The sequence below is a fragment of the Penicillium hordei genome (assembly GCF_028827395.1).
Source record: "Penicillium hordei strain IBT 12815 chromosome Unknown utg000002l_segment0_segment0, whole genome shotgun sequence".
Classification (NCBI taxonomy): domain Eukaryota; kingdom Fungi; phylum Ascomycota; class Eurotiomycetes; order Eurotiales; family Aspergillaceae; genus Penicillium; species Penicillium hordei.
The window spans coordinates 2,941,473-2,959,903 of NW_026623143.1; the positions used below are offsets into that span (position 1 = coordinate 2,941,473).

The 18,431-nt window shown below is 50.5% G+C and overlaps 7 protein-coding genes across 7 annotated transcripts; 2 read left to right on the forward strand and 5 right to left on the reverse strand.

Annotated features, from left to right (window-relative positions):
• Positions 1-392: 392 nt before the first annotated feature.
• On the reverse strand, positions 393-2,001 carry N7537_004431 (uncharacterized protein; the record flags this gene model as incomplete). The annotated part of the gene is made up of 2 exons (XM_056895488.1): positions 393-1,712; positions 1,777-2,001. The coding sequence occupies 2 exons, from the start codon at positions 1,999-2,001 to the stop codon at positions 393-395; spliced, it is 1,545 nt and encodes a 514-aa protein (XP_056755236.1).
• A 135-nt stretch (positions 2,002-2,136) lies between these two features.
• On the forward strand, positions 2,137-5,029 carry N7537_004432 (MutS family protein MSH4; the record flags this gene model as incomplete). Its single annotated transcript, XM_056895489.1, has 6 exons — positions 2,137-2,628; positions 2,680-3,039; positions 3,085-3,243; positions 3,296-3,415; positions 3,467-3,568; positions 3,605-5,029. The coding sequence occupies 6 exons, from the start codon at positions 2,137-2,139 to the stop codon at positions 5,027-5,029; spliced, it is 2,658 nt and encodes an 885-aa protein (XP_056755237.1).
• A 368-nt stretch (positions 5,030-5,397) lies between these two features.
• On the reverse strand, positions 5,398-7,853 carry N7537_004433 (E3 ubiquitin-protein ligase HEL2; the record flags this gene model as incomplete). Its single annotated transcript, XM_056895490.1, has 3 exons — positions 5,398-7,045; positions 7,108-7,346; positions 7,431-7,853. 3 exons carry the CDS (start codon positions 7,851-7,853, stop codon positions 5,398-5,400), a joined length of 2,310 nt encoding a protein of 769 aa, XP_056755238.1.
• Positions 7,854-8,713: 860 nt separating this feature from the next.
• On the reverse strand, positions 8,714-9,872 carry N7537_004434 (SWIB/MDM2 domain protein). The gene is made up of 5 exons (XM_056895491.1): positions 9,837-9,872; positions 9,618-9,754; positions 9,079-9,528; positions 8,973-9,023; positions 8,714-8,916 (listed from the first exon to the last, which is right to left on the reverse strand). Exons 1-5 carry the CDS (start codon positions 9,841-9,843, stop codon positions 8,731-8,733), a joined length of 831 nt encoding a protein of 276 aa, XP_056755239.1. The 5' UTR covers positions 9,844-9,872; the 3' UTR covers positions 8,714-8,730.
• A 543-nt stretch (positions 9,873-10,415) lies between these two features.
• EifCb (translation initiation factor eIF3 core subunit b) lies at positions 10,416-12,831 on the forward strand (the record flags this gene model as incomplete). The annotated part of the gene is made up of 4 exons (XM_056895492.1): positions 10,416-10,488; positions 10,547-10,739; positions 10,811-12,344; positions 12,403-12,831. The coding sequence occupies 4 exons, from the start codon at positions 10,416-10,418 to the stop codon at positions 12,829-12,831; spliced, it is 2,229 nt and encodes a 742-aa protein (XP_056755240.1).
• Positions 12,832-13,131: 300 nt separating this feature from the next.
• On the reverse strand, positions 13,132-14,172 carry N7537_004436 (putative extracellular SCP domain protein Pry1; the record flags this gene model as incomplete). Its single annotated transcript, XM_056895493.1, has 2 exons — positions 13,132-13,821; positions 13,873-14,172. The coding sequence occupies 2 exons, from the start codon at positions 14,170-14,172 to the stop codon at positions 13,132-13,134; spliced, it is 990 nt and encodes a 329-aa protein (XP_056755241.1).
• A 921-nt stretch (positions 14,173-15,093) lies between these two features.
• Positions 15,094-17,883, reverse strand: N7537_004437 (uncharacterized protein; the record flags this gene model as incomplete). Its single annotated transcript, XM_056895494.1, has 3 exons — positions 15,094-15,364; positions 15,421-17,713; positions 17,772-17,883. The coding sequence occupies 3 exons, from the start codon at positions 17,881-17,883 to the stop codon at positions 15,094-15,096; spliced, it is 2,676 nt and encodes an 891-aa protein (XP_056755242.1).
• Between the last annotated feature and the right edge of the window lie 548 nt (positions 17,884-18,431).

Consider the following 18,431-nt stretch of genomic DNA (forward strand, 5'->3'; position numbering starts at 1 on the left):
ATCAATCCACACACTTAAACCACCATCTAACTTCCATGCATCTACATTTGCAAGATCTAGTCCGAAACGGAAACACCTCTCGGTGTTCTTATTATTCGCTTGTTTATCCTGGCCACTAACCGTGGCTGCAAGGCAGCCTTGCGGGCCTCTGCCACTGAGTAAATAAGCCGATAGACTTATGATGTCAAATCCACGGAGGGTCGACCTTGGGGATTGAGGCACTCATGCCACCCTCAAACTGAGGGTACACACAATGTGCTACTGCCAACATCCGCGCGTTGGATATTGTGCTCGTCTTGGATGCATGCAACATCAGACGGCAGAGATCTATACCAGACTAGCTGTCTGTCAAGAGCATGTTTTGGGCAAGTTGATGTCAAGTGCGACTGGATCTAGTTCCGCCAGATCTTAATCGCCTTGTCTTTTCCTCCACTGGCGATCTTCTGCCCATCGGGACTCCAGTCAACGGCAAACACCTCGTCCTTGTGTCCCGGAAGATCCATCTTGAGTTTGCCCGTACGTAGGTCCCAGATCTTGAGAGTAGTATCCTTAGACGAGGACACCAACATGCGAGAATCTGCCGAGAAACAGCACTGGTAGACAGCACCCACGTGGCCACGGAAGGTGGTGATGAACTTTCCATCACGGCCATTCCACAGCTTGACGTGGTTGTCGAATCCGGCTGAGGCGATATAGGCCATGTCCGGCGAGAACGTGACATGGTTCACCTCCTTTTGGTGACCCAGCATCCGTGCGACGGGCTTGCTCGAAGTGGACGGCTCCCACAGATACATTGTGAAATCATCACTAGCCGATACCAACCGCTCGACAATAGTGTTGTTCACCGTCGCCGCCTCCTCGAACTTCTTGCGCGCAGCGGCGACCTTCTCAGCCTCGGTCACAGGGACCTTGCCAGTGTGGTCGTGGTATGAAGTGCGAAGAGCAAAATCTGTCGATAACGCGAGGTGATTAACACGGTGGGCATGCGCCGCCAGGGTCTGAAGAAGGGTGCCGTCTTTCGGGTTCCAGATCTTAATGGTCTTGTCGTGGGATGCAGTATAGATCTTGCCGGTACCACCCCATCGCACACAAGTAACCGAAGACTTGTGGCCGGTGAGCACATGGTCAGTTACTCTCGAGACAACGTCCCACACGCGCACCGTCGAGTCCTTGGAGGCAGATGCCAGGCGTGGCCGCCCGGACTCCTGCACGTGGTATGGCTCCCAAGCCAGATTCGTGATCCACTTTGCGTGGCCCTTGAGTCCAGCACCTAGCGCCGTTCCCTGCTTTGCATCCCAGAACCTCACAGTGTTGTCCATGCTGCCGGTCGCAATCATGGCGCCGTTCGGCGAGTATGCGACTGCCAGCACCCAGCTGGTGTGGCCCTTGAGCGTATGTTTCGGGGTTCCAGTATCACAGTCCCAAACACGGGCAGTTGAGTCTCCGCTTCCGGACACCATGGTGGAGGATGAGACCGGGGAGAAGGATGTTGCTAGGATTGCTTCGCCGTGGCCCGCGATGGAGGCCGCGCATCGTGAAACGGCTTTCACTCGGAAAACCGCCTGTGGTGTGTAGAAGAGCGATACCGTATCTTCAGTGGTCTTGATCCCAGGCTGTAGTAGTGAGTGATAAACGTCGCGGAGAATGTCAATCGTTTGTTCCTCTTTTTCAGAATGGTAGGCGAATCGGTATGGTACTCGTCCATCATCCTCCTAGAAAGAAATCGCCGTCAAAACAACATTCAGTTGTCAAATAGTCACAAGGTTCGAATCTTACATTTCCTTGTAATGTGTTTAGCAAAGTCTCAAGGTTCTTCACGTTGGCATCGGCAACTGGGACGGAGACCGCAGGCCCGGTGGGCTGCCCGGTTGCTTGGTCGAAGAATTGAACTCGAACACTACCCAAATCGGACGGAATACTCTCAATTTCCTGCTGCTCACGGGCCTTATCAGCCTGAACGAGCTTTTGGCGCTTGCTGGGGGGAGGATAGAGGGTCGCCATAGTTATTGATTTTGGGGTCGATTGGGGGAAGAAGAGAAATTTTGACAAGCAAAAATATCTCGACGCTTATCTTATCGGCCCTATCAATTTCCCCATCTACAAACACCATCTCGGCCATGAGAGTTGGGCTTCACAATGTCGATTTATTCATTGAATTCATTGAATTCCGTGGATTCTTTTTCTCCTTCGGTTTCTAGAGTTACAAGTAGACATCCAACAGCAAGACCAACCACAACGGCCACCAGTGTCGCAGCACAGGACATCATCTGCGCCGTCAGTGAATCGCGGGGCGTCTCATCCACCGTTGGCCTCACATTTGTCAATCTTGCAACAGCTGAAGCAGTGCTATGTCAGATATGTGACAGCCAGACTTATGTCAAGACAATCATCAAAATTGGTGTCTTTGAACCCAGCGAGATTTTGTTTATGAACACTGCCAAAGAGTCGAAGCTCCGTTATATCATCCAAGAGAATCTGCCAGATCCTATATTCACGTTCCTAGACCGCAGGTGGTGGTCTGAAAAGACAGGTCATGAGTATGCGGGCCGGCTGGCCTTTCCAGAGGAAGTAGACTCGCTCAAGGTGACTCTGGGCGGGAACTATTTCGCAGCGTGTTGCTTTGCCGCAGTATGAACACCATTCATAATTTCCCAAAGGGACTACTCACACAAGAACTAGGTCCTCAAGTATATTGAAGTCGAACTCCAGCGATCTTTTACCGCGCACTCTCTTCGGATACGCTTCGAACCGTCCCAGGGGTCCATGACAATTGACTTGGCGACTATTGTGTCCCTCGAACTCATCCAGAACCTGCAAAATGCGAAGTCTAAAGAAAGTTTGTTTGGACTATTGAATGAGACACTGACGCCTATGGGAACCAGACTACTCCGAGCTAGCATCTTACAGCCTTCAACAGAACGAGTCAAGTTGACAGCCAGATACAATGCTGTGGAAGATCTGGCCACCAAAGAGGATACGTTTGTGTCTGTGAGGCAGGCGCTTAAGGGCTTCATTGATGCAGATAAAGTGTTGACCGCGGTAGAGTCCCCGAGGCCCGCTAGAATTGAAGACTCGTGCTAACAGATTATCGAGATCATCTTGGTTCCCACCAAGCGGACGATCCAATATGTCGAGCAGTCCGTCAACAATGTTATCATGCTCAAGACTTATGTGTCTGCGATCAAAAACATCTTCCAAGCGCTTGGAGCAGCACAAAGTGATTTGCTGCTTACCATACGCGAAGTAGACCCTACATCCCTTTGGTGTTTTACTCAATCAAACTAATGCTCTTTAGTTGTGCGCTCCCGAGGGGCATCGTTCAATTGAGGACCTGATTGACACAACTTTGAATGAGAATGTAGCCTACCAGTCAAAGCCACTTGATCTGAGGAACCAACGCATTTACTGTGTTAAGGTCCGAGCCCGTATACTTCTACACTAGATACAGATCACTCACATATATCAGGCCGGCGTCAACAGTCTTCTGGATGTTGCAAGACAGACCTATAAGGAGGCGAATGTAGATGCCACGGAGCTGATTGAAAAGTTATCAGGCATGTTTAAAGTTGTGAGACTTCATGAATGACGCTGACCTATCTCAGAGAGTTGCGATATGGTCTTGGACTTGAAGTATGACACTGCCCGGCAATACTACATCTGTATCCCTGCTACAGAACCAGGCCCACTTCCGGATGTTTTTATCAATGTGTACCGCAAGCGAAAGCGCATCGAGTGCCAGACATTGGATTTGGTTAAACTCAATCAAAAGATCGCCGATGCCCACAGTGAGGTGATCAACATGAGCGACCAAACAATCCAGGACCTACTCCGAGACGTGTGCACAGAAGTATCCGGGCTTTTTCGAGTCAGTGAAGCAATTGCAATGCTAGACATGCTCGCGGCATTCGCTCAGCTAGCAACGAACCATGAGTACATAAGACCAGAGCTGACCGACACTCTCGCCATCAAGGCGGGACGTCACCCGATTCGAGAACAGATTCATAGTAACAAGTTCATCCCGAACGACGCATATGCAACACCGCAAACAAGATTTCAGATCATCACAGGTTGCAACATGAGCGGCAAGTCGACCTACATCCGGTCACTGGCCCTGGTTACAGTCATGGCGCAGATAGGCTGCTTTGTCCCAGCTCAATACGCCTCCTTCCCAATCTCTCACCAGCTCTTCGCCCGTGTCACCACGTCAGATGATCTAGGCGCCAACGTCTCGACCTTTGCAGCAGAGATGCGGGAGATGGCATTCATCCTTCGTAATATCCAGCCACGCAGCATGGTCATCATCGACGAGCTAGGCCGCGGCACTAGTACAACCGATGGTCTCGCTATTGCCGTCGCGCTAGCAGAAGCACTTATCTCTAGTAATGCCCTGGTCTGGTTTGTCACGCACTTCCACGACCTGGCGCAGATTCTCGCCGAGCGCAGCGGTGTGATCAACCTCCACTTGGCAGCAGAGATTGCCCCGGATGCATCCAAGATGACCATGCAGTACCGCATTGCAGAGGGTCCTGTTCCAGATCGTCGATACGGGCTTGTCCTCGCCAAGCTCGCTGACCTCCCACCTGCCGTCTTGAATAAGGCGCGCTCTGTCTCAGAGGCGATGGACCAGCTGGCTAAACGTAGAAACAGTCCGTCGCGTGCTGTTGCTCTTGCCCAGAAGCGGAAGTTGCTTTTGTCTCTGCGTGAACAGTTATTCCTCGCCCGTGATGGCACGATGGATAACGCCAGTCTTCGAGCATTGTTGATTAAACTGCAGGATGACTTTGTGCTGCGCATGGCTGCCATCAACAGAGAAATGGAGTTATACCCCGATGATGAGAGTGAGACAGAGGCTCCTACTGAACCTGCTTCCAACTTGTCGGTTCATACACCTGAAACCCAAGTGTTGGGTTCGAGTCAGCACAACGAGGGAATGGGCAACACACTTGTGTCCGAGCTCATCGTGATCGAATCTGATTCGGATTGTGAGTCCGAGCATGTCACTGACAATGATAGTGTGGTATTGGTCTGAAGGACTTGAAGTTATTGAGGATGGTAAGTAAACTGGCCTTTTTTATTGTCCCAGTCCTGTAGATTATATTGGGTACTTGTATGGCGACAGTTTGATGATTCGACTGGTTGTGAAGACCACATTATGCCCTGATATATGATATCTGACACATGAAGTAAAAATAACATGGATTACCTCTATACAATACATTGTATCTGCATTCGCTAGTAGGTACAAAAAAAAAAAAAAAAAAAAGAACAAGAAATTTACCCGAACACAGCATACCCGTTTTAATGGCGCTCCCCATCATGCGGTAGTCAATCAAACATAGGCCAAAGCAAGGCCCAATCAACATAAGAAACATAAACCAATAGAAACATGACAGTGAATCAACCGAAGTGGAATAGGGTTTGCTTTCCCTTGTTCTTCTTGCCCTTCTTACCATTACTTGAGTCGTCATTGCTTGGTTCAGCCGGAGAAGTGGTTCCGGAACTCGGAGTTGAGCCCCATGCGTTCGGGGCAGGGCCGCGGTTATCATTCCAACGGACGGTGCCACGAGTCTTTCCAGCCATGAGAACATTAGGCTTAGCCGCTGCGGGGAGAGCGGGGAAGGAATCAGCGCCACGGGGAGCGGGCGCAGCAGGCACGCGACTGGAGGATGGTGCTGCAGATGACGGGCGGCTGACCGGGCTAGGTATCGCAGGGCGGGGGAAAGATGGCGGTGCTGCTGTTGCCCAAGGGGTAGCAGCGGCGGCCTTTCCACGGCGAGAGGAGGGGCCAGCTGCGGCAGAGAGGGGAGGGAAGGGGTTGGAGGGGGCGTTTGGAAGAGCGCCGCTTCTGCCCACGGCGGAGCGGGAGGATTTAGCAGTCGATGATTTCAAACGCAAGACGCGATTGCCGCCAGTGTTGACGGCGCCTGTTGACATGCCAGGTAAGAGACCACCGGCAGGAAGGGCAGGGTAATCCTCGTTGATGGCACGCCAGTCATTCCAGGCTCGCAGGAGATCGGAGCGTTTGGATTCATCTTCGTAGATATCAGCGAGCTCCTTGATGAGCTTGCCCAGCTCAGTGCTGGATGTGTCGAATAATGAAAAGAAGGCATCGATCAGCTCGGTTGCCGAGATGGAAGAGGCGCGGTAGCTTGATACTCTGCTACGGAATTCTGCGAGTTTGGTGGCATCATTGCGGAGGAGGTTCGAAGCACGTTCAATCACAGCCTCATGGCGCATTCGGCGGGTCTGGTCTTGTGCAGTCGCTGGTGTGGAGTTGGCAGAAATGTTTAGACCTTCAAATGCCGCTGTGGGAAGGGCTTGAGAGCGTGACGTGGTGGCAGACTGCACTGGAGTGGCAGCGGCGGATCGCTCTGGGGCACGTACGGGTTGGACATCTTCTCGAGTCAGCTGGCCGCCAAAGTTGCGTGTTGAGACAGACTGAGAACTCTGTATAGCCATTTGTCGCTGATATGCAACTTCCGCGCGGGTCATTGGCTGCGCACTGGAGACTGGTAGTGGCTCAGCGTTGGGGTCACGGCCTCGACCGGCACCGCGACGCTGGCGTTGCTGCTGATAAGGAGTGCGCATATTATCGAATTCTGCCAGATCAACCATTCTCGCGTCTCGCCGAACGTCCTTAGAAAGCCCTTCGGGATGTGCCTCGATTTGGTGAGCCTTCAGATCCATTTGCGACTCGAAAACGACGAACTTTTTTTCCAAACACTCTTTATCCAGGCAAGCAAAATGATCCTTGTGGAAGTGATTCTCCAATGCGTTGTAGTCAATATAGTATTGTTGTTGACGATGGGAGGAGCGTCGGTCACAGATGTGACAACGTTCGTGTTTATCACGGCAATGAGTGTACAGCTCGTCGTCGCCATAGAATCGTTGACGGCAAAATCCACACTCAGGGTGTCCCCTGAAGCCACTTTGGTCTATAGCTCCAGGCTTGTCATCGCCAGACTTTTCGTGCTTACGCAGTTCCGCCGGGGTGAATAGTTCATGTTCATGGGTAAAGACCTTCTTGTTACGAGTACAAAGGTCACTTTGCGGAAGACACAGTCAGCTGCTAATTCAGGAATTGCGTAGGTTATGAGATCGACATACCACATAACTTTGCTGTGCTTGCTCTTTACATGGCGGTGCAAGTCTGGCCACCCCAAACAGGCCACATCGCAGTCCTCGTCCGGACAGTTGTATCGCAGCAGTAGCACGGTGTCCCCGAATATCTCATCACTTCCATATTCGATGCCAAGATTGTGGTCCGTCCGAGCAAAGTCCTTCTTGTCGAACTCCTCATATCGCCGCACTGGATCATCTGTGAAGATCACGAAGTTCGATTCAGTCTGGTATACAAGTCAGCATGTGAAACAGAATTCCAACGAAAAGCAACACAGGCTCGCCGAGAAATAGTCGCAAGATGATCATACCCTACAATGAGCACAAGCCTTGTTCTTGTACAGTGCCCGCAACCGAAGCGCACAAATGTGACACGTCCTATGGTTACAGGGAGAGACCGAAGTATGTTCGACGGCAGAAGCGCAAATAAAGCAAACTTCTCCATCATCTGCATCGTCCGTAGCCGCTTCTACCGGTTTCTTCGTTACTGTGGTCGTGGCTTTCGAAGGCTGAGTATCGTGATTGTTGGTCTGATCGGTACTGCGAGTTTGTCGGCCTGCATCGCCGCCGCCACGACCACCGCCGCGAGTGCGAGGCTTAGGGCGTCTTTCTCCATCGCCGGTATTTTGTTGCGAATCTCCACGGCCCGGGGGAGCTGCCCCTCCGCGGCCGCGCCGACGCCCGCCGCGACCCTGGCTGGATGACTCTGGTGTTGAGGTCTGGTTGTCGGCCATTGCGGAGACGGGAAGGAATGTCACAATACAAGCTGAAGCTTGGCGTCAATATCAGGTGTGCTGGAGCTACAGAGCCTGGAAGTTTGAGGACTGTGGTGGGGGAGTGGTTTTGGAGAAAAAGTGAGATGCCGCTGACTGATCCCGCATTCCGCATTGGATGAGGATATGAGGTCTTCAACCGATCGCTCTCCTTGTGCCTTTGATTATGCCATAAAAAATAAAAAATAAAACCCAGCTGAGTGACTGGGTGGCACATAGAGCATCTACTTGAAGAGTATGGTTGTGTTTGCCCATTCCCTTATCCAAGCACCATGCCGATGACCACATATATTGGGCAGATCCATCAGCTTGTTGGCGCTGGCTGCTTTATCAGGTCAAAATATCATGAGCTGAGAGCCAAATAGAAAACTGTTTGATTCATTCCAATAAATATGTCACTGGCCGCGATGTATCTATAGACTATATGAGGTTTAACAAAAGAGCATCAGAAGCTACGCAAAGAGCAAACATCGAAATGCATGATGTCCAATGATATAATTGGCCTTGGAGCACACATTGTAAGCTGTTACAACTTATAGTCTACTTTGGAAGGCTATGCACATATGTATATCATGTAGGTAGTGGATTCTAGGGCCTTTGAGACCATGAAATCGCCTATGGAGGGCTACACCAACTCCCGCTGGAGAGCATAAGCAAGTCAAATCAAAAAGTGAGAAAAAATAGTGAATGGAAATAGCTCAAAGTTCACGCCAGCATCCCCATGCATCGCAAGAAAAGAAGTAAGACGAAGGAGAATCGTTAAGAAACAGGACTTGGGTTGGAGCCTGCTCTTCCATAATGATCACATAATGATCAAAGCTAATCTGTCACCCCCGAGCTATTCATCAGGGTTGTACAAATTCTGATTGAGAATTTTTGTCATAGTGAACATGTGGACTCGATCCTGCTTGAATACAGCACGCATAGCATCGTCGCATCGGATTTGGCGGCGATCGCTGGGGTCCTGAAGCTCGTTCTCGCGAATATATTGCCAAACTTTTTTGACAGTTTGGGGTCGCGAAAGCTGTGCGAAATTAGCGAAAAAGGTCCCGACGACCAAGGATCAGGATAAGTGCTCACTGTGGGTTCTCCCAGAAGTGCGGACAGAGGTTCGGAAAGATTCATAGGTTTCTGCAGCCGTTAGAATTGATAGAAAGCTTGGGAAAGATGATTTAGAGAGGCATACGTGGAATCCAGTATTTCTGTTGACCTCCTTCTTTGGCTCTTCGCCTGAGCCAATATCTGAATCATCTTCTGCCTTGACCCTCTTCGAGGTCTTGGCTTTGCTCTTCTTCTTCACGGGAGCTGCACGCCGAGTGTTGCCGCCACGGGTGGGTCGCGCGCGCGAATTCTCTTCAGCTTGCAGCTTGGCTGCGAACACCGCATCCGCATCAGTATCAGTATCGGCCTTGTGTTTCTTGGCAGGCGGTGATGCGCTCGCAGGCTCGGAAGTAGCATCGCTGGAGGCCTGGCGCTTCACGGGAGATGAGGAGGGAGGCGGGGAGGGCACCGCAGCTGAAGTTGAATCACCATTGCGCTGATCATTGCTTGGGGTAATTTCATCAGGCGACCCGCCCACCCCGTTTTGTTCCGCGTAACGATCGAATCGTTCCATGATCAGCTGCTTGATCGTGGACTTTGCGAATGTCAGCCACAGTCCTCCGTCAGTCATCCTGAATAAATTCAAAATAACAATGCGCCATAAATCTTCGTAACTTGACTGACCTTCATCGGAGTGAGATCATAGCCGACGGCATCCTGAAGACCTTTGCGAATTCGCTTCTCGGATATTGTAGTGAGGTCGCTTTTGGCCAAAATATCGTCAATTATGTCGATATATTTGTCGCGCAAGTCAGAGGTCACTATTGCGCAAGATCACCGATCAGTTGGGAGGCTTTTTGGAGAACCGGCAATTGGCGCCGGGGCAAGAGCGAGGTAGCTTACACGACATCTTGTTGCTAGTAGATCACGTAGATCGACTGCTTATGTTCAGATGTACGAGCTGGGTTGAGATTTGCAGTTCACAATTGAGGATATTGCGGGGTTTGTGGAGGAGTATATGGCCGAGAGAGAGCTTGGAGTTATCAGGTGGGCTATACTCAAGTCGCACTGGCGCTTAGGACCGGCGGGGCATTGGAGACAGGGAAAGGCCACGCAAAATAAGTGCAGAGACGGGCGGGTTATGAATGAGATAATAGACAAAGACCTGGTCGGGCAAAGAGCTTGGTGCAAGATATGCAGTCTAAAAGAAATGTGTATCCAATTGCGAGCCTCTAGAAACGTCTGATGATTGTCGGGCCCGACCTCAAGCTGGGGAAACTATGACTAAGCAGATGCAGATTCCAAGTCACGTGTAATATTACACCTAAGGCATAAAATCGACAATTGCTGACTCAGTGCTGAGTCAGTCCACACAAAGAACCCGCTTGGCCGCCGCGATTTGTTTCTGCCCGAAAATCCATCAGCGGATTGCACCGATCTATCTTTGCTCCGAAGCCTCTAGACGCCTTCGGTATACCCATCATGGCGCCCAGTTTCGATACCCTGTCCGAGCAGGACCTCCACGAGGAAGAGGAGGAGGAGATTGATTTCTCCGGTGAGTGCAAGATTTCTCGTGGTCTTTGTGCCCCTCTCTCTAACACGTTAGTCCACAGATCTCAAGGAGCAATATGAAGTGAAGGTCGAGGAGGGACTGGATACATTTATCGTCATCGATGGCCTCCCCGTTGTGCCCGAAGATAGCCGACAAAAACTCGTCAAGTTCTTATTGAGAAAACTCAACTCCGTCGGCAGCACCTCCGAAGATGCGGTTTTCATGCCCGTTAACGACAAGAAGATGACCGAAGGGTGCGTATTGCATATCCAATGAGGTATGGAGGAATCATGGACAATCTCTAACTTTCGTTGGGGCGATATAGGTTCGCGTTTGTGGAATATGAAACCCCGGAAATGGCCGTTGCCGCCGTCAAGCAGTTGCACGGCGTCCCTCTCGATAAGAAGCACATTATGGCCGTCAACAAGTTGATGGATATCGAGCGTTATGGTCGTGAAGGTCGCGTCGATGAAGAATACAAGGCACCCGTTCCGGAACCGTTCAAGGAGAAGGAGCACCTGCGCTCGTGGATGGGAGATGCCAACGCCCGGGATCAATTCGCCCTTTACCGTAACGACAAGGTTGGCGTGTTCTGGAACAACAAGACGAACCCTCCGGAGAATGTCGTGGATCGCGCTCACTGGACACAACTTTTCGTCCAATGGTCCCCCAAGGGTACATTCCTTGCCTCCGTCCACCCCCAGGGTGTCCAACTCTGGGGCGGCGAGTCCTTCTCCAAGCAAAAGCAGTTCCCCCACCCCTTCGTGCAGTTGATCGAGTTCTCCCCACTTGAGGGTTACTTGACAACATGGTCAGCACGTCCCATCCAGGTCGAGGAAGGCCAACCCATATTGACCTACGAGGAGGACGGCAAGAATATCATTGTCTGGGATATCGAGACCGGCAAGCCCCTCCGTTCCTTTGTGTCGCACGATTTGGCTGCCCCTGCCGAGATTGAGGGCGATGTTGCACCTAAGAAGAAGGTGCAGTGGCCTGCCTTCAAGTGGTCCGCGGACGAGAAGTACGTTGCTCGCATGCTCCAGGGCCAATCTCTCTCTATCTACGAACTCCCCAACATGAACCTTCTTGGTCGCACTTCCGTGAAGATTGAGGGTGCTATGGACTTCGAGTGGTCCCCTGCCACCGTCGCCCGCGAGGGTATCAAGCAGTACGAGCAATTGCTCTGCTTCTGGACTCCTGAAATCGGCAGCAACCCCGCCCGTGTCGGTATGATGAGCGTGCCCTCAAAGGAAGTTGTCCGCACCCGTAACCTGTTCAACGTTTCCGATGTCAAGTTGCACTGGCAATCACAGGGTGCCTACGTCTGTGTCAAGGTCGACCGTCACTCCAAGTCGAAGAAGTCTATGGCCACTAACTTGGAGATCTTCCGCGTTCGCGAGAAGGGTGTGCCCGTTGAGGTTGTTGACAGTCTTAAGGATACCGTGATTAACTTTGCCTGGGAGCCCAATGGATCCCGATTCGTCGTTATCGCCAACGGAGAGGCACCAACTGGTGCCGCCGTCCTCCCCAAGACTTCCGTCTCTTTCTTCGCTCCTGAGAAGAAGGGGTACACTGCCGGTAACTTCAAGCTGGTGCGCACTATTGAGAAGAAGACCAGCAACGGCATCTACTGGTCGCCCAAGGGCCGATTCGTTATTGTCGCCACTGTTCACTCTCAGACGAACTTCGATATGGACTTCTGGGATATGGACTTCGAGGGCGAGAAGATCGAGGCTGAGAAGGATCTCGCAGCCAACCTTCAGCTGATGAAGACCGTTGAGCACTACGGTGTTACCGATGTTGACTGGGACTCCACCGGTCGTTACGTTGTCAGCAGCGCCAGTGTCTGGACTCACTCTGTAAGACTCAACCTGGTCCTATTTTTTATTATGATTCATAATACTGACTGCATTATAGATGGAGAACGGCTGGAACATGCACACCTTCTCCGGTACTACCCTCTCCGAGAACCCCACCGAAAAGTTCAAGCAGTTCCTTTGGCGCCCACGCCCCGCCACTCTTCTCAGCAAGGAGGAGCAGAAGCAAGTGCGCAAGAACCTCCGCGAGTATTCAAAGGAGTTCGACGAGGAAGACAAGTACGCTGTCGACATTGCCAACACCGCCGTTGTCGAGACCCGCAAGCGTGTACTCAGCGAATGGCTCGCCTGGCTCCGTCGGGAGAAGGAGCTTCTCGCCGAAGAGAAGGAGGCTTTCAGCCTCCCCGAGGACGCAGATACACCCGCGGCCGCCCGCGACGCGCGCCCGGTTGTCGAAGACCAGGGCGACTCTGTGGTCGAGGAGATTGTGGAGGAGATTATCGAGGAGACCGAGGAGGTCATTGGCTGATGAATCTGTCTGTTCTATTTTCGCAAATAATGTGTTTCCTTTTGTTCCTCTTTTCCCCCTGTTTCTCTGCTGGCGTTTCGCGCTTGTGCCTGAACCCAGCCTTCTGTCCCCTTGTGTTTCTTTTAGGTCCCCTGGGCAAGCCCAGTGAGGATCGGGACATTCCAAAAATCAATAGATCGAGCGGTGCGCCTCCCGACCAAATGTGCAATGTGGATAAGCATGAGAGATGGCTACGAAACCAGTTCCTAGCAAAGTTCAACCTTGTATTTGTTTATTTAAATCATTTAAAAGTAAGCTATCTCAAGTGTAAAGCCCCATCCCGACGCCCACCGTTCCCAATGCCACCAGCATCATCCCCAATTTCGAGTCCAGCGCGAACCTCATAGCACCTCCTGTACGCTGACTCTGACTCTCGGCAGTAGTAGATGTAGCAGCATTCGGCGACGGTTCCGGCGTAGACGTGGAAGAAGACTCAGAAGTCGTGGACGAAGAAGACTTGGTTGTGGACGAGGAGTCGTCAACGGCAGGCGCCTTCTTTGGCAAGACATTCTTCCTGAAGTAGGAATCATGCTGGCCCACAACATTCCCAGGAGGAGTATACTCGCAAACAACATACCACCCCTGAGCCCGCGGCTCGCCTCGCGCAACCTTCAGCCCTTCCAGCCCATCTTGTCCGGATTCATCCGTGCTGAAACGAGGCGCCATCAACACCCCTTCGAAAACATCCTCCTCCAGTGTATCTTCTTCGAAGGCATCCTCTCGCACTTCGATCCCGTTATCTCTTTTGGGATTCTTGGTATATCCACAGTTAACAGCAGCACACCCAACCTGGGTAGTCGCCTTCCAGACCAACTGAGTGAAATGTCCCGTTTGCTCGGTGAAACCTGTTGGCTTGCCGAAGTTATACATATCGCCTTCGTCGCCCCAGGCGATGACAGCAGCAGAGACATTCCGGTATCCGTATGCGAGGTTCTCGCCGTAGCTACTTTTCTGTAGTAATGTTAGCATTATTATCTCGAGGATTAGGATATTGGTACGCACCGAATGTTTCCAGATACAGGCTTCTGCCCACTCCCGCGAGTAATCGGCTAGAGTGTTGTTCCATTGTAGTGGATTGGCATCGTGATTAGCGCGGTATTCGTTCGTGACTTTCAACATGTCGTCCTTGAACTCGCTGAGGGAAGTGTAGGATGGTGATAGGGGCACTGTTGGTGTTGACGCGGGCACTTTCACCGTAGTCCAGACGGTTACTACGTCAGCTTTTGCGCTGAGTATTTGCATTGTGAGGAGTATAACGATGGCCAGCCATCGTGTGGTTTTGGTGTGGTTGTTTCGGTCCATTTTGAAGGATTGGAGCTCTTCTCTTTGACTTAAAGCCGTAAACAAGTGGTGGTCGTAGTTTCAGTTTGTTAATGCATGATCTCAGATAGTTTCTTCTTATTGTCGTTGGATCAATAGTAGTAGCGCCAGGCTCCGATCCGGTTTGGGATGCGGTCCTAAGCTGTGACGACTTGGATAGCAATGTGGTGATGCAATGATCGTGTATGGTCTATTATCCTAGGCAGCCATAGCCAATTTCTTGTGTATATTGTGTTCTCATAGAAACTGGCACAATGCAGGTATCTAGAAAATCAATCAGATAACCTTCTTCACAGAGCTCGAAAGACGTACTCAACACCTGAAGAATGAAAAAAGATTTCTGGGGAACCAGAAATAAAGTAAAAAATTCCAGGTCATTTTGAAATTCTATTAATATGTTTTAGAATGTAACCAGACATGGGGACAGTTGGATCAGAGAGTCACTTTTCTTCACTCCGTTTCAGATGCTGCAAGTGGTGTTCCAGCAGCCGCTGGTGTTGACGTCAGACCCTTAGGGCTAGGGGAGGTTACATCGTATACTCTTTTATATTTCATCTTTCATCTTTCATCTTTCATCTTTCATATTTAATGTTCTATCTTTGATTCATCTCGATCATTTTATCTGTGCTGTTCGACTATCTGGTTTCGTCTCGTTTCGCTTTCTTTTGTCTCGCTGAAACTGAGATGTGAAGACATTAATTGTTCGATTTCTCTACCTCTAGGGTCCAAATTATGGATTTGAGAAGCAAATATCTAGCATATATTTATACATCGATCACTTTCTATATACTCATACGAGTCTACTCTCCCTAGCAGAATATTCCATGCGGACATGCATGTCCGCATTGTAGGTAAGTATAAGCCACTCGCTATGCAATTCCCGGGGGTATCGGTAGTCTCCATTTACATCACATTGCAACCAATTCCATACATAGCTCGTTCCACGTCCCGCTTGACGTGGTACCAGTCAGCTCGGCGCTCGGCAAATTCATAGACCTCTTCCACACGCCAAATCCCATGGAACCGATCCGCATCGGCGATGACATTCGCCAGTTCCTTGGCGTCGCCAGGGTCGATCAGGTAAATCTGCACGAGCTCACGGAATGCCGTAAAATAGAGAAGGAGCTCATTGTTTCGCAATTTTTGAATATACTTGAAATAGTGGTTCATGTCGCTAGGAAGACAAGTCAGCTTGCCATGTTTTATGCGGTTGGAGATCGAGATACATACCTGATCAACTTGAGGGACCCCTCCACGCTGATGCGCTGTCGCTTGAGATGTTTACATAGCGCGGAAAATAGGCGGAGCCCGACTTCTTGATTGAACACGTCTAGTGTGCTCTTGTCCGTGCTCCCGACTAGCATCTGTGTATGCGATGAAACCACGTCGACGACGGCGATGGCAACTTCGCTGACGCCTACGTCCATGGTCTGTCGGTGTGGATCTGAGGAAACACCGGGGTTGAAATCGGTGGCTAGTTGCCGTGTTGCCAGAATGTAGTCCACCTCTTCCATGAGAACATCGATTCCCTTATTCAGGCCAGCTGCGACACGTTCATCCAGCATCTGTTCGAACCTTTTCTTTTCTTTATTGGCAGGGTCCACAAAATCGTTTCTATCAGTCAATCTCATGGCGATCAACTCCTGCTCGTAGAATACATCCATCATTTGCAGAATCAAATCACCGACGTTGACCAGTTCCAGAAAAGTGACCAGGGGCTCGACCCCAGATTGGTCACGCTCCCCTTGCTCACGGGGTCGGTAATTGGATAGATGACTGACAGCCTTATCAAATCCAACGATAACATGCTGGTGTCCCAATATACGTAGCAGCGTCACGAAGATTGCCTCGCATTGTTGCTTCGCTGCAAGACCGAATTCGCCGCCAAGTCGCACAAATTGGGCGGCTCTCTCCAGACTAGACTTGGCGGAATGAACTAGATCAAGTGCAATTTCGATACTAAACAATGAGCGGATACCCTCCATCTTCGTCTTCATGATGGCCGCTTTTGCTGCCAGCTCTGTAGTTGGAACTTCCTCGACAGCCACTGGGGCAGGCGACGATATGGTCGAGAATCTATTGGTGTTTTTGGACGGCTGCGACGGATTTGGATTGCTTGTTTCCGTGTCTGGTTTCGATTGTTCGTTTGATTTGGCACTTGAAAAGCTCGGTAGGATGTTTACCGGCATCATGATCACTTTCTTGAAGGAAGTAAGGAAGTCTCGTTTGTCGGCTTGGCGATTTATGTTTGACATCAAGAAAGACTCTGTCGAAGCCGCTTGTTCAGAGAGATGCCGGTCCCACTCATTCACTGTAAATTCACAGGCCTTCTTGAAAAAATCAAGCTCTTCTGCCAAATACAGATCGAGGTGTGGCTCATAAATCTTGATCACAACATTATCAAGATACTCATCGAACTTAGTATCAGAGCCTCGTATGGGAAGCAGAGCCTCCGAGAGGTTCATGCATTGGACAAAAGTCGCCGAGATTGCAGTGAGATAGGACTTGATGCTGACACGATGCAGCTCATCAAATATTGCCGTGAGGAAAGGATACAACACATCTTGGCCGACTTTTGTCATAAAGGTTGATGTAACGTCTAAGGCTGAGGGAAAGACAGTGTTCATAATGGATATTTCATCGTTGAACGCGACACTGAGTCGTGTGAAGAACGCTTGCGTCTGCTCCATTTTGACCTGGCTGGTTGAACCGTCAATGCAGGAAGCGACGCTTCCCAGATCAGACTTCCGAGTCATCAGGTGATTGTGATGGATGAAGAGATCCACGGCGGCTTGCCCACCGTTGAGTGTCCATAAAATGTGTGCGTATTTCCGCATGGCCCCGTCAATATCGTCTGTTTCATACCCCTGGCGAAACTCCTTCAGCGCAGCAGTCTCAAACATCGAGATTGTACGCTCTAAGTGGTCAACCCGCTCGTCCCATCCTTGTGTCATATCAGATTTGGAGAACATTAGCAACTGTGCCAGTATCTGCGCTTGGGCCTGAGGATCTTTGTATTTCGTGAAAACTAAGTTTTCAGATGATGGTCCAATTCGCGTGATGTCCTCATAAAACGGTGCCAGTGCAGCATGTATCTTGCCATATTCCTGACGCGCCTCGCCCCGGATTGACCTGACATTTTTCAACACCGTCAGGACGGGTTCATCCAGAGGATCCTGCAACATATTGGGCTGGGCTGCGGTATTCACTAGTTCAATCTTATCGAATCCATCGGATATTGCTTTCAGGTCATTGGAAGGGTCATCGCTAACAGTGATCGCAGGGACTGGTCCATCACCCAGCTCAGCCTTCTCTTGCTGCTCAACGACCTCTATGTTGGCGACTGTCCCAAATACCACCTCAGCATTCTTCCTAGCATCTGCCTCATCCCAGCACCCGATTCGTTTCAACCTGTGTACCCATCGAGTGTCATCATACGCCATCTCGTGCATGAGCTTGCAGGACCGTGCTGCTCGGATCAAATCAACGGGGCCAACGTAGTCGAGAATAGAGGATACGATCTCTGTTTGTCCTCCTGTCAGCATGTTTCCTCCACCACCGCATGTCTTTATCTCACGCACCTGCTGGAAGAGCAGCTCTGGAGATGTCTTCCATTGATGCCATGCGCAGCGAGGCCAGCACATCTCTGCGTGGCCGAGCTGCGGCCGTGGGCCCTTTTTTTGCACCTGGCATATTGTGTTCCTGGACTCTTCATCGGTAGACAAAGGACTCGTGGGGAGCTCTAGATTTGAGGCAGCCTCGGACTCGCTCCAAGCTGTTCCGCGGGGTTGTGGGGGGTGGTCCGGTCTCGATATCAAGCAGGCACAGCGTCTTCAGGGTATATTTGGTGTCAAATCTTCATGCAGACATATTCGCATCTAACCACTTATTTCTCAACTGAAAATCAGGAACCACATTCCAATGCTGCATGATCACGCACGGACAGGGTCCAACGCCGCCGCCTCCCCGGGCTGGCAAAATGTACACCGCTCTATCGTATACATTGGGTACATCTGTACGATATAGACAAATTGGGCTTTGTCCAATTGGAAGAAAATAAAAGGGTTGGATAATATTTGGTTTCTAGTGCTGTAGAAAGTTCAAATACGGTGGTTGGGTAACCATGAAGAGAGTGAATCATAAAAGTTAGAGATATCTGGATTGACTTGATGGCTAAATATATACTTCCATGTTGAGCCTCAACGTAACACATAATTTCCCAATTCTAACATTTCGTTTTA